Consider the following 15,369-nt stretch of genomic DNA (forward strand, 5'->3'; position numbering starts at 1 on the left):
AACGACGTCGTTTTAATAAAAAAATAAATAAAAGTCAACGGGTTACCACCGGGTTTTTGACCGAGTTTTTCCGGGTCGTCCGGGTTTCCGGGTCAATCCGCCGGGTCGTCTGGGTCACGCCGGGTCATAGCTTACTTTATTTTTTCATCAACCCGGCCCGGTTCTAGCCCCGGGGTCATCAACCCGGCTCGGTTCCAGCTCCGGGTCGGCCGGGTCCTAGGTTAACCCGCCGGGCCGGGTTTTAAAACTATGGTTGGACCTGTGAAAAGCAATCCTCACATGCTTGAATTCACTCCGTACTCTCCATTAGCCTGAAAATCCCTAACTTCCCTCAAATAAATCCTCACTGATCTTGCACCAAAAGGATTTCCTTCAGGATCCCCTCTATGCGCCTCACAGGCTGCTCTGAGTCATCCAATGAGTGCACCAAGACTTCCGCAGGCTTGCCGGAGTGGGCAAGGGCACGTTGCTGGTGGCTTAGGGCCGGAGGCCGAAGAAAGCAAGAGGAGTTAATTAGCTGAACAAAGAAGCGCGAAGAACTAAGCTGACGGCAACACCACCACTACAAGCATCATCTGGTAACAAATGAACGCTGAAAAGCCTGTGGATTAATCTATTTATAGCAGACAACAATAAGGAAATTAGTTCTTAATCATAATATTTCTGAGGTTTTAGCAGCATTGTTCATGAAATGTTGTAATAAATTTGTATGGTGCCATGTACAAATCAGTGTCATTGTCGTGTATGCTTGTATACTTACGTATAATTTACTCCAGTGATAATGTTTTTGGATCTATGCCAATTGAATAAAATGCAGTTGTTAGTTAACAATATATATTCAATAAAATACAGAAAGTAATATATTTGTTATTCAATTATTATTCAACTAGAAGTGGGAAAATTTTCACCTCTCTCTTTTTAAAAAAGATTAAATATTTATTAATGAGAAACAAAGTTTACATCTTTCCACGAATTCTTTTCATATTTACTAATATAAAAGATAGTTTTAGCGACAAGTTTAATTTATTACTATACCATAATTTTAAGCAAAATATCATTACATTGACATTTCAAATATTTTTTTTATTATATATTGTTATCAATATTTATTTAACTCTAAATTTAACCATACTATTTATTTTAGTAAATTTTCATTAACGTTAAAAAAAATATAGAGAAAAAAAAACCTTTCAAAAAAGAGTTATAATACCCTAGTCCATAAAACCCAATAAACAAAAATTAGCCCAGACTACATGCAAAGAACATAAATGGGCCATGTCTAATATCTTGTATGAATCCATTCCCGTAAGAAATCAAAGTCGGTCATTGATAGATTTTATTTTATTCCATTCCCGTAAGAAATCAAAGTCGGTCTTTGATAGATTTTATTTTATTTTTTTATGCATTTTAAGAGTATATTTCATTTAAAAAAAAAATATTGATTTTTTATGTAATGAAAAAATAAATTTCTTTTAATAAAATTATTCCTAAAAAACATATTACAATGCAATATCGAACTAAGTCTCCCCATTAAATTGGGATTTCTACACGTTGATACCAAAGCAATCACATCATTGGAATACCATATGTTTCCTAGTTAAACATTAATTTAACCCCCTTAATTAACCCTTTAATATACTAGGTTAATGAAGATTGAATATTAAAACTAAAACTGAAAAATATTATCAACTTACAAGTCGTTTTTCTTGTAATTAAAATCCCAAGATTCATTTGATACAAATGGTGTTTTTGGTGTGAGAAACCGACACTATTTTTTTTTGCAGCGTAACCTAGCTTGGAGCTTCCTCAATTACCAACGAGCCCTTTTGGTATCGATTATCCAAAGGTTAGCATTTAATTCAAAGTATTTTCGAATTAGAACTATCATTGTGTTACACCCCTGTGTGTAGGATTAATTAGCATGGAAATAAATAATAAATGAAGTTTACTACACCAAGCAACAAGGATTACTATTGGCTTCAGTTCTCTTATGCTCGAGAATATTGAAAGAATACAAATGCTTGAAACTCTATCGTGGTTCTAAAGGGGCATTTAAGTAGTTTGAACTTAGAAATTATAGGTTCAAATTCAACTAGAAAATTGAAATTGTATTGCTTGCTTACTAGCATAATTGTAGTGCTCGAATTGGCTCGATGGATTAAATGTTTTGGACTTGATTGTGATACATCCACTATTCACAGTAACATCCACTATATATTATAGACAGGGGATCATGCTGCATGCTACATGCTGCATGAGTGTGAATATGAAGTGTGGGACTTCTGCAGGAATGTGAACGTGGGACGTGCTGCAGAAAGTGGGCAGTTGACAATGCTTTAATTTCTTTTTATTGTTTTGTTAATTCTATTGTTAATTCAGTTATGCAATATAAAGTTATAAATGCTAACGTTAATTTTAATAAAAGATATGAATTATATCCTAAATAATATCATAATCCCTTGATTCTTCTCTATTATTATATCTCTTTAAATTCTTTGTATCAAATTGATTGTTAAATTTAAATAATATGGGTATGATATGTTTATAAGACACATGATATCTTAGATTTAGTAGCTTGTCAAGTTTAAATACCTTGAAAATATGTTAGATCCAAAATATATTGGCTTGGTAAGCATCAAAGTTCAAAGATAACGTGGGTTACTTGAATGTGATTACTTGTCACGTTTAAATATTTTGAACTTAATTAATTATTAAATTCAAGTACCTTAAGTTTGACATGTTTATTAAATTTATATTATTTTAAATTTAGCTAATTATGAAGTTAAAATATCCATTTTGATATAGTGTTAAGTTTGAAAAAACCTAGATATGACTAATGATATATGACATACAACCATACTTAATCATATTTAGATTTAACCAGCGCTAAACCCATCTACCTTGATGAATTTGGCAAGAGCAAAGTGCACGACCAAATTTGTCAATTCTTTGGCTTCCCTGATCCACCAACAATGTATTAGTTATTAGTCATATTTCAGAGGATTTAGCAGAATTTTTTGGGAAATGTTGTATTTTTTATATGGTACCATGTGCAAATCAGTGTTATTGTCATGTATGCTTGTATATTTATGTATATTTTACTCTAGTGAAAATGTTTTAGGATCTATCGTCAATTGAAAAAAATACAGTTGTTAGTTAACAATATATTCAATGAAATACAAAAAGTAATTTTTTTTATTCAATTATTATTATTATTATTATTCAACTAGAAGTGGGAAAAATTTCACCTCTCTTTTTTTTGGAAAAAATTAAATATTTATTAATAACAAACAAAATTTACATCTTTCTGTAAATTATTTTTATATTTATTGATATAAAATAGAGTTTTAGCGATGATTGTTTAATTTATAATATACCAAAAATTTTAAGTAAAATATCGTTGCATTGAAATTTTAAATACTAAAAATATTATCAACTTACAAGTCGTTTTCCTTGTAATTAAAATCCCTTGATTCATTTAATACAAATGGCGTTTTTAGTGTGAGAAACCAACACTATTTTTTTTTGCAGTGTAACCTAGCTTAGAGCTTCCTTAATTACCAGCGAGTCCTTTTGGTATCCATTATCCAGAGGTTAGCATTTAATTAAAAGTATTTTCTAATTAGAACTATCATTGTGTTGCACCCCTGTGTGTAGGATTAATTAGCATGGAAATATATAGTAAATGAAGTTTACTACACCAAGCAACAACGATTGCTATTGGCTTCAGTTCTCTTATGCTTGAGAATATTGAAAGAATACAAGTGCTTGAAACTCTACCGTGGTTCTAAAGGGGCATTTAAGTAGTTTGAACTTAGAAATTATAGGTTCAAATTCAACTAGAAAATTGAAATTGTATTGCTTGCTTACTAGCATAATTGTAATGCTCGAATTGGCTCGATGGATTAAATGTTTTGGACTTGATTGTGATGCATCCGCTACAACATCCACTACACATTATGGATAGGGGATCATGCTACATGCTGCATGAGTGTGAATATGAAGTGTGGGACGTGCTGCAGAAAGTGGGCAGTTGGCAATGCTTTAATTCTTTTTTATTGTTTTATTAATTCTATTGTTAATTAAGTTATACAATATAAGGCTATAAATACCAATATTAATTTTAAGAGAAGGTATGAATTATATCCCAAATGATATCTTAATCCCTTGATTCTTCTATGTTATTATTTTTATGCAAATTCTTTGTATTAGACTTATTGTTAAATTCAAGTATTATAGATCTGATATGTGTGTAAGACATATGGTATCTTAGATTTAGTGGCTTGTCAAATCTAGATACCTTGAAAATACAGTAGATCCAAGACACGTTAGCTTAGCAAGCATGAAAATCCAAGGATAACATGGGTTACTTGAATGTGGCAGGTTGCCACGTTTAAATATTTTAGACCTAGTTAAGTCCAAATGTCTTGAGCTTGACATGTTTATCAAATTTATATTACCTTAAATTTAGTTGATTATGAAGTTCAAGTATCGATTTTAACATAATCTTGAGTCCGAAAAAACTTGAATATGACTAATGATATATGACATACAACCATACTTAATCATGTCTAGATTAAGTTAGCGCTAAACCTAGCTATCTTGATGAATTTGGCTAGAGGAAAGTGCACAACCAAACTTGTCAATTCTTTGGCCTCCCTGATCCACCGGCAATGTATTAGTTATTAGTCATATTTTAGAGGATTTAATAGGATTTTTTGTGTAATGTTGTATTTTTTTATGATACCATGTGCAAATCAGTGTTATTGTTGTGTATGCTTGTATATTTACGTATATTTTACTCCAATGAAAACGTTTTAGGATTTATCGCCAATTGAACAAAATGCAGTTGTTAGTTAACAATATATTCAATGAAATACAAAAAGTAATATATTTTTTATTCAATTATTATTATTATTACTCAACTAGAAGTGGAAAAAATTTCACCTTTCTTTTTTTTTAAAAAATTAAATATTTATTAATAACAAACAAAATTTACATCTTTATGTAAATTTATTAATATAAAATAGAGTTTTAGCAACGATTGTTTAATTTATAATATACCAAAATTTTAAGTAAAATATCATTGCATTGAAATTTTAAATATTTTTTTATTATATATGTTTAGCAATATTTATTTAACTCTAAATATAACTATACCATTTATTTTAGTAATCTTTTTTTATTAACGTTAAAAAAAATAGAGAAAGAAATAAAGAAAAACCTTTCAAAAGAGAGCCATCATATCCTAGTCCATAAGCCCAATAAACAAAAATTAGCCTAGACTATCATACAACCACTAGGATTCCTGCTACATGCAAAGAACATACATGGCCCATGTCTAATATCTTGTACAAATCCGTTCCCATGAGAATTCAAAATCAGTGATTGATAGCTTTTATTTTTTATGCATTTTAAAAGTGTATTTTATTTTTAAAAAATAAGTTTGATTTTTAATATACTGATAACACAAAAAAAATATTTTTCATATTTTCTTGATTAACAGCACTGATTTGTAGATGGGAACTGGAATTGGGATTGATTGAAGGAGAACTATATCTAGGGATAGTTTTTTAACTAAACAAGTACCAATCGGTCACTGTAATATTTACTGAGGTAAGAAAAATCTTTTTGCTTTGTTTAGTGAGTTCTGTTTCTTTTTCAAGAATTAAACATTGATGAACTTTCTTGTCCAGAAAATAAATAAAATTTAAGTTGAAATTATTGATCATGCATTGCAAAGTTTGTTGCTTAATCAAAAGAGAGGCAAATTACTGCTTAATCTGAATCAAACTTGGAGCATGTGGGCTACGAAGTTCTGGCATGTTCTCTGATTAGTTTTCAAAGGAAGAAGGATTTGAAAATAGGAAAAATGGAAGACAGGGAGGCATAAGTGAAGTGATGATATAAAATAATTTCTCTAGAGTGAGGTTACTGCCCGCCTTTCTGAAAAGGCAGACATGGTGATTCCATTTGCAACAGGTATGAACCAAACCGCCTGTAAATTTCTCCAGTTAATTTTTTGGATTCCCTTGTCACTGTCATGGTTATTGCATAAGTAAATAGGATATTTAAATTTAAATGTATGCCTTCCACATTTAACTGTGTCTGCTCTACGTGCCAGCATTCAGAAAAAAAGGGAGGAACACTTGTGGTCACAGATACTAATGGAACATTCATCGATGAGAAGTGGCTGAGACCTGGAGCTGCTGTCAGTGTATCGCCTGGAAATCGTATCACATCTGGTACTACCTCTAACTGTAAGTATCATTTCCTCCCATTTTCTGCATAATTATTATACTGCAGTATTTTTGGTCTTCAAATCCCGATTGAAGTTGATTGCTTTTGGATTCTTACCGATTTCGTTGCATGCATTGTCATCTTTCATTAGGACACCAGTACTAATTGCACTAAGATTTAGACTAGCAATTGAAAGAGTACTCCAGAAAGCTGTTGAGCTTATGAACTTGCATAGATATATCATGCGCTAGAAAACAATCCATATCAGGAATTCCTTTGAATCTAACTCTTGTTCATTTTCATTTTTTGTTAAGATTTTTCTAAAAGAGTAAAATTCCAAAGGGGGAAGATGCATGCATTTCTAATCCATTTCCACTTGTCCAGTATGTATAACAAGTGCCCTTCGGCATCCAAATTTTGTTCCAAGTTCAGTGTTCCAAAGGGGGAAGATGCATGCATTTCTAATCCATTTCCACTTGTCCAGTATGTATAACAAGTGCCCTTCGGCATCCAAATTTTGTTCCAAGTTCAGTGTTCCAAAGGGGGAAGATGCATGCATTTCTAATCCATTTTCACTTGTCCAGTATGTATACCAAGTGCCCTTCGGCATCCAAATTTTGTTCCATGTTCAGTGTTCAGTGAGCACATGTAGCCCAAAGAAATCATATAATTTTAGAGCAGAGAACGAAGTCATGCACTAGATTGCTACGACTTCTTATTTCCAAGCTGATGAAGAAAAGTCTCGGTTTCTTACAGACATCGCAGGGTGTTTGTTCAAATGATGCTGTTAAGATTTTGAGAAATGGTTCAACATTAGAATTGAAAACGCTTCTTGCATGTACAATGGTTCAATGCCTGAATTTCTGAAGTTCCATTATCATTTGCTTATGTCTCAGTTCTTTTATTGCAGGGGATACTTATCTGGCTATGTTTCTTGTCTCCAAGCATGCCAGATTACTGTTGGTACTGATACTGACTCGGTGGGTTCAAGCTGAAGAGTAGAAGGATCAGTGGCTGGAAATTTGAAGGGAATAAACTCGAGCCATTATTTCAAGCTGGGTCAAAAAAGACGCGGCTGTGAAAATGGTTTGTTTTGGAGGTGAAACCATCGTTGATAGGAGTCGCCTAACAGAATTAGAGTTCTACATCAGCTGTAAGTTTATAGTTTATAGGAGACTAGAGGTTTGCAAGAATTATGACTAGTATGATTTGCGTTAAAGTTCGAATTCTGCAGTAACAAGTCAATGTTAGAGTTTTATTCTTATTAGGAGATAGTTATTTGATTAATTTCTTCACGTCATGAGATGATGTTAAGAAGTCTTTGCCTAGTATGATTTGTAAAGTCTATTTAAAGCCATCTTGATTATTCAGAATACATAGAAAACTTCTAGAGATTTGTTCAAGATTGAGAGATCATACTTGTATAAACATGAGTAGAATAGGAACTCTTGAGGAGGATTTGGTGGAATTAGTGAGGAAAGTGGAAAGTATGATTGTTCGGAAACGAAGGGAGATTGATAGAAAAGCACAGATGGCGCAAAAAATTGAGAATTTGATGGTGGAGTTGACCCTTGAGAAGGAAAAGAACTTCAAGTTAAAGATGGAATTGGAGACTATCAGAGAAGGAAGTGTTGAGAAGGGTTTAGTGGAATTAAAGGAGCAAGTGGAGAGTATGGTTGTTCTGTTACGAAGGGAGGCTGATGGAAAGGCACAGATGGTGCAAAAAATTGAGAATCTGATGGAGGAGTTGATCCTTGAGAAGGAAAAGAACTTCAAGTCAAAGATGATATTGGAGACTATCAACTTCGTGTCTTCTGGTGCGTCTACTAATGCTGCTGCTGCTTCAATTGATTAAGTTTTTTTGTTGAAGATGGATATTTGGCATGTTTAGATTCTTATTTCTTGAGTTTCTAGGAAAATAAATACTTTTCTTGCTTAATTTTATTTTTCTTAAGTTTTCTTATTTGATGGTTCTGCTAATAAGCTCCTTGCATAGCAGTTTCTTTTACTTCCAGGCACCTTGCTCTTCGTTTTTCCAGATGAATTTCATTTTTGCTCATCATTGTAATCATAGCATCAAGTGTTTGATGTAATTGAATTTTCTATAATTAAATACTTACAAATAACTTGTTTTTTTGTAATTACGTGTATACTTATCGTAATTGAACGCAATGCGTGATTCATCATGCAACTTGAGAAGATATCAGGATCATAAACTCCACTTTCCAACAATAAAAATATATAAAAAAAAAACTCAAAGTACAATCAATAATGAAGCATTCAAGCTGGAAGCTTGGAGGAAATTACTCGCAGAATACCAGCTGTCTGACCACTCCAGCAACTTTCCAAGGCATTTAGCATACGCCCTTCCACATCCACCCTCTCCACCTTCCACACCCTTCCTCCTCATCTTTCTTAGAAAAAAGACGATCGATGATTCTCTTGAATACAACAGCGCTGAAACCCAATTTTGGCTTTGAACCGATCTTCGTATCCATTCCACAGTACAATGAAATCATTAGAGCCAGCAACGTCTAGCTCCCGGTTGTCTTCCAGTTGGAAGGTTGAAGGAAATTACATGTGGAACGTACAGATTCTTGCTATAGCTACTTCAAATTTCCAAAAGAACATTGGGAAGTAGGCTTGCTACATCCACCCTCCCTTCCTCTTCCCCCGGTAAAAAAAAAAAAAATGAAAAATGGCCTGCATGAACACAACATTGATCAAGAACATCTTCGCTTAACAAAGCTTTACATACATCCCAAAGGGTTTATGGCGGCTTGTCACTTGTCATACAACAGAGAACTTGACCTAAAACAAGAAGAGCAAAACTCTTAGCTTACAACTTCAACGTCTCCATCTCCCTTCCTAAAACCTTACATCTCATCAAACTCCCAAAAGTATTCAAAACCAATTTCACATCACCCCATCTATCTCCAGCAGCCAACTTTTTATACAAGTAACTATCAAATGTCATCCTCTGCACATACTCATCCCCACATAACTCCACCAAGGCTTCTCTACCCGCATTACTCCCATAAAACACTCTTTGCAGCAGATCCAAAAACCTAAATGTATTCACATACTTCCTGTCCCATTCTCTCAAGTACTCCCTCTTCAAGTCCTCCTCACTAATCATTTTCTCCCCTCCTTCCGAAGCCTTCACAATAGCCTCCCCACACATTCTCCCTGATTTCGCCGCAAAATATATCCCTTCTCCTGAACACTTGGTCACGTACCCCGCCGCATCCCCTACAAGCGCCACACGTCCACGCACGCGCCTCGGACGTGGGTGCTCAGGGATCGGGTGCGCCTCCACTTTAATCACTTTCCCACCCTTAATCTTCTCCCTAACCCTCTCCCTAATCCCTCTTTGATACACCTTAATATTCTGCCTCGCACACACCGTACCAGTCCCCACCGCCACGTGGTCACATTTTGGAAACACCCACGCATAAAAATCAGGCGACACGTCATTCCCGACATACATTTCCGCGAGATCATGATAATACTCCATTTTCTCATCCGGCAATTTGATTCTCTCCTGGAACGCAATGGCACAACTGTAGTTCCCGGCATCAATAATCTTCGCTACCCTGCTATTGGCTCCATCAGCACCAACAATCAAATCAACGGCTAACGATTGTTTACGATTATTGATCGTGTGATGGATAACATAAGGTTTGGAAGAAGAAAAATCAGGCACCTCAATATCCGTTACGAGGCCAGTGATAAAATGAGCACCGTTGGATTGAGCGCGAGATCGGAGAAAAGAATCCAGTACTTCGCGGCGCAACATGGGGATAAACTCGTGAGACTTTAAAGTCCTGGAACCAAAATCAACGGTCAGATTCGAAGGAGAGATGATCTTCATGCGAGTGACATGTCGGTCGACGAGGTGAAGAGGGATGGAAAACTCGTCGATCATACAGAGAGGGATGGCCCCACCACATGGCTTAGCTGTGGAAGGGCTGCGTTCAAAGAGGAAAGTTTCCACTCCACCGGCTGCTAAGACTTCTGCGGCGGACGAACCAGCTGGGCCACCGCCGATCACGGCGGCGCGGAGTTTGCGGCCCGAGATGGAGGTGGCGGTGATGGTTAGGTTGTGGGGTTTTGGTTTTTGGTGAGGTTTTAGGGTCTTGAGAGGTGGGGTTGGAGCGAAAAGAAGATTGTGTGCTAGTGTAAATGCAGCCATGGTGATGGGAGGTTCAGTGAAGGGTGTGAGGAGAGTTAAAGAAGAGTGATTAATGATAATGGCAGTTTGGATTGTAATGGAGTTGGGTTTGGTGGAAAGAATCGTTTTGATTATTTTAATCTGTTTGTACGTTGTATGTTATTTTTTTATATATAATTGTTTGTTTTTTTATTCGTTTTTGTTAAATAAGACCAAACGTCCTCTGTTTCTTTAACGGACACTCCCTGTCTGGTTTTAAATAATTTTTTGTATTTGAATTTTTTAAAAAAGTTGTTAATTTGAATTTTAAATAAAATTTAAATCATAAAGATAAAAATAAATTAAAGGGAGATTTTTCATTTGCTATAGTAATTTTAAATTAAAAAATTTATTTTAAAAATACTTCTCCTTTGTTTTTCTCAAAAATCCCAGAACTTCTCTTTACCATTTTTTCAACAAAAACTTTGATTTCTTGGATGAAAAGAATTGGACACTGCCTGATGAATTTACTGAATTAAAAAATAAATAAAAAAAATACAAACACATTGCCTTCAATTGTGTTTTGGATCTGAAGATTTATATCAAGTCTTCTAGTACTTGATTACATGTTGTTGGGCTATGTTATTGCTACACTGGTTTCTTACTGGTGGCATGAAGCTTTGGTGATGTCTACTTTTCCTGGGGTTAATTTTATCGGATATTGAAATTGAAATGACTTTGTTATCGCTACACTGGTTTTTTACTGTATTGATAATGAATGCGGTTAAAATTATATTTTTCAAAAAAGAATTAATTTTTATTTTTATTTTAGATTATTTGATATACTAATATAAAAATATTTTAAATAAATAAATAAATAAAAATATTATTTTAATATATATATCTAAATAAAAATTACTTTAAGCTGTAATTATTATAATGCAGCTGGCCTTGCAATTGAATGTAAATGGATTTTCAAAAAATAAATAATAATAATAATAATATGTTTGATGTTGTGTTAGTTTTTATAATTATAATTCAAAAAATAAATATTTTATATGATGTAATTTTGATTAAGATTGGTTTGATATTTATATATGTTTGATTAAAACTATAGTTGAAATTGAGATTGAATAAAAAATAATTTAATGTGTTTTGTTAAGAATGTTTTTCAAATTAAAATCATAATATATATATATATATATAGTTTTTAATTTAAATATTGTAGCTGAAATTACTGTTATTACATCATAAAATAAATAATATTTTATATAAAATATTTTTTATTATTTTATTAAACTATTTATAATTTCATCACGTACAAAATTCATCTTATAAGAACTACAATTTTCATAGTTTTTTAAGTATGCAATAAAATTAGGTAAAATATCATTAGGAATAAATTGTGATTACGATCAAATTTTGCAAATACTATATCATTATACAATCTCCTTTTAATTTATATTGCGTCATTAAATAATGTTAAACACTATTTTTTTGTATAAAACACAATTAAAAATTAAAAAAATTGATTTTTTTACTGGATCGGATCCAATTTAACACATTTAGATTTGGATCGGACCCAAATCAGCCACAAATAGTGAAGATGTTCTTCACTATTTACTTTTAAAAAATAAAATATAATTAAAAATTAAAAAAAATATATTTTTTTACTGGGTTGGATCCAGTCTAATACATTTAGGTTTGGATCGGATCGAATCCAGACTAACCATGAACCACGAATACATTCTCCACTGTTTACTTTATAGAAGTGACCAGTAAATTAATTTATTTTTTACATACAGCATAAAAAGATAATTAGTTAGTTTGAAGCTGTTTTCAATTAATTTGCATTTTAAACACAAATTATACGAAGTTTCATAAATAATAAATTATATTTTATAATTTGTTAAATGATTTTTTTATGTAATTTGCTTCAAAAACAAAAGCAATTGCATAAATAAACAACCTAGGTGATGTGTTTGTCTCAATCTATATAAAAAGTTAATTATTCTATAGATTTTATGTTTATTTTTTAGTAGAGCAAAACTCTTTAGTTATTTTATATAGACCTTTATATTGAGAAATATTATTTTAACATTAATATGATGTACATATAAATTATAAATTGATTATAAAGTTAAAGTATTCTTATAAATGTTATACAAACTAATGGAGTATATTTATTAAAATTGTCTTTCCTCTTGTTTATTGCCTTTGCCTATTAATCTTACTCTAGAAGAAAGTATGAATTGATTGATTATTATTATATATTTTTTGAAAAACCATTTACATTCAATTGCATTCAAACCTGAAGGCACGTCAATAATAATTTATGTATTGTTATATAATAATGAGTCAAAATTAAAAATTAAAAAAATTAATTTTTTTACTGGATCGGACCCAATTTAACACATTTAGATTTGGATCGAACCCAGATTGGCCACAAACAGTGAAGATGTTCTCCACTATTCACTTTTGAAAAATAAAACATAATTAAAAATTAAAAAAATTAGATTTTTTTACTGGGTTGGATCCGGTCTAATACATTTAGGTTTGGATCAAATTCAGACCAACCATAAACCACGAAGACATTCTCTACTGTTTACTTTATAGAAGTAAACAGTGAATTAATTTACTTTCTGGATACAGCATAAGAAGAGAATTAGCTCGAAGCTGCTTTCAATTAATTTGTGTTTTAAATGCAAATTATACTAAGTTTCATAAATAATAAATTATATTTTATAATTTGTTAAATGATTTTTTTATGTAGTTTGCTTCAAAAACAAAAATAATTACATAAATAAGCAACCAAGGTGATGTGTTTGTCTCAATCTATATAAAAAGTTAATTATTCTATAGATTTTATGTTTATTTTTTAGTAGAGCAAAACTCTTTAGTTATTTTATATAGACCTTCATATTGAGAAATATTATTTTAATATTAATATGATGTACATATAAATTATAAATTGATTATAAAGTTAAAGTATTCTTATAAATGTTATACAAACTAATGGAGTATATTTATTAAAATTGTCTTTCCTCTTGTTTATTGCCTTTGCCTATTAATCTTACTCTAAAAGTATGAATTGATTGATTATTATTATATATTTTTTGAAAAACCATTTACATTCAATTGCATTCAAACCTGAAGGCACGTCAATAATAATTTATGTATTGTTATATAATAACGAGTCAATCTCATTATTAACTAATTTAAAAAAAAAAAACAATATCTCAAGACATTAATGACCTTGTTTAACATATTATAAAACATTTAATTATTAAACTTAATTTATCAATTCAAATAGTCTAATATAAATAAATAAAATAAAACAATTAAATAAGTTTAATCTTCCCATCAAACAGTGATAGGTTGGATCATTTTTTATTATCTTTGTTTATATACTCATATAATCTGTGAGGTAAATCTAGTATTCTCATTATTTTTAATTTAATTAGTTAAATATTAAATTTATTTTTTAAAAATTATTAATTTAAATATCATAAATTATAATATCACTTAAAAACTTTGTAGGATTAGACAAGCTCCAAAAGACATAATTAATCTTAAAAAAATATAGATACACAGTACCAGTGATCGGAGCAATTAAAAATCTCAGAGATCGGAGCTGGAGGAGGATCATTGATTGACCCGTGACTATGGAGCAAAACGTCATTACAAGACAACTGAACAAGACTTTTTGACACCTCTGTGCTCTGCTGGCATTCAGATGCCCTAAAATGAATAGCTAATAAAAATCACAAGAGATCGAACTAACTACAGCCCTTGATTCCAAAACCAAAAATAACTAAAAACCCAGACGCAGTTTCAACCCTAAATTAAACTCTGACAAGAATTTACTGCCAACCCAACAAATACCTGAGAACAAACCCTAGAAGTCAAAACAAAATTTAGCAGCAAATTAACACACGAAACTTTAAAAAAAAATAACAATCCAAATTTCCAAAAGATCAGAACTTGATGAATATTAAGCAAAAATAATACAAGGAAATAAAATTATATGATCCTCAAGGAATTCAAAAGAAAATTAATAAATAAAGATGGAGTCTTTAACGGTACCTATTTAAAGAGAGATTAAAGAGAATATCTTTGAAGGAGAAACTATAAATAGTTTTGCTGGGTTGGAGAAATCTATAATCTAAAATATAATCGTATCAAAATTTATAATTGGAGAAAATGTGAGATGTTTTGTGGTTTTTTCATGGCGAGATTGTAGGATTCTTTTAATAATTTTTATTTATCATTGTTTAGATGCTAAGGAACTAGTCGGTGTAGAAGATTAAGAGACTATTTAAAATTACATTTAATAAAATTTTGATATTTTTAAAAAATTATTTTTTATATATTTTTAAATTATTTAGATGTATTAATATCAAAACTTATTTTAAAAAATAAAAAATATTATTTTAATATATTTAAAAATATATATTTTTTAAAAATAATTAGTATACCATACTTCCAAATTAACAATATATTAAAATGCGTAGTAAAACTATTATAGCTTTCCCACCCCTTTCACTTTTTCATTTTTAATATATGATATTATTATATTATATTATATTATAATCACATTCCCATCTTTAATATATTATAATTATAATTATTATATCATATTATATTATAATATACACTAAAAATTAAATGAAACCTTAAATTATTTGTTTTTTAATTTGTTTTTGTAGTTTTTCTTTTAATAAATTCTTTTATCCCGGGTTTGATGGGTTAGTTTGATTTGACGAGTTAACCTGAATTTTTTTTAATTAATTTTTTCATTTAGCTTAGTTTGTTAATATTAAATTTTTTTATATTTAATTATCAGACTTTCATGACACATATACCGGACTTGACGGGTTAACTTGGTTTGATGGGTTAATCCAATTAATTTTGGGTAAACCCGTTAATTATTTTATTCTATTTAGTTATCAAACTTTCATGACGCAAATCTTAGG

General features: G+C 31.0%; 3 protein-coding genes and 1 long non-coding RNA gene across 4 annotated transcripts in view; 2 read left to right on the top strand and 2 right to left on the bottom strand.

Annotated features, from left to right (window-relative positions):
- The window catches only part of EMB1379 (embryo defective 1379), a 9,122-nt gene extending 6,100 nt beyond the window's left edge, over nt 1-3,022 (bottom strand). Inside the window, exon 1 of the mRNA XM_011007995.1 lies at nt 3,012-3,022. The gene's annotated coding sequence lies outside the window, so the exon portion shown is untranslated. The remainder of the gene's footprint in view (nt 1-3,011) is intronic.
- LOC105112314 (uncharacterized) overlaps nt 1-8,160 on the top strand; it is a 10,237-nt gene extending 2,077 nt beyond the window's left edge. Inside the window, exons 2-3 of the long non-coding RNA XR_839725.1 lie at nt 777-783; nt 8,148-8,160. This is a non-coding gene — a long non-coding RNA (uncharacterized LOC105112314). The remainder of the gene's footprint in view (nt 1-776; nt 784-8,147) is intronic.
- Nucleotides 8,161-8,348: 188 nt separating this feature from the next.
- Nucleotides 8,349-10,563, bottom strand: LOC105112328 (geranylgeranyl diphosphate reductase, chloroplastic-like). Its single transcript, XM_011008006.1, has one exon. It carries the CDS (start codon nt 10,433-10,435, stop codon nt 9,080-9,082), a length of 1,356 nt encoding a protein of 451 aa, XP_011006308.1. The 5' UTR covers nt 10,436-10,563; the 3' UTR covers nt 8,349-9,079.
- Nucleotides 10,434-15,369, top strand: part of LOC105119035 (hyccin) — a 9,173-nt gene continuing 4,237 nt past the window's right edge. Inside the window, 1 exon segment of the mRNA XM_011017137.1 lies at nt 10,434-10,480. Coding sequence (XP_011015439.1) covers nt 10,434-10,480 — 47 coding nt within the window.

This window comes from Populus euphratica, unplaced genomic scaffold (genome assembly GCF_000495115.2).
Source record: "Populus euphratica unplaced genomic scaffold, PopEup_1.0 scaffold5.1, whole genome shotgun sequence".
Lineage (NCBI taxonomy): Eukaryota > Viridiplantae > Streptophyta > Magnoliopsida > Malpighiales > Salicaceae > Populus > Populus euphratica.

What these genes read in the sequence shown, in the direction of transcription:
- LOC105112328 (XM_011008006.1), bottom strand. Translation starts at nt 10,435, where the DNA reads ATGGCTGCATTTACACTAGCACACAATCTTCTTTTCGCTCCAACCCCA.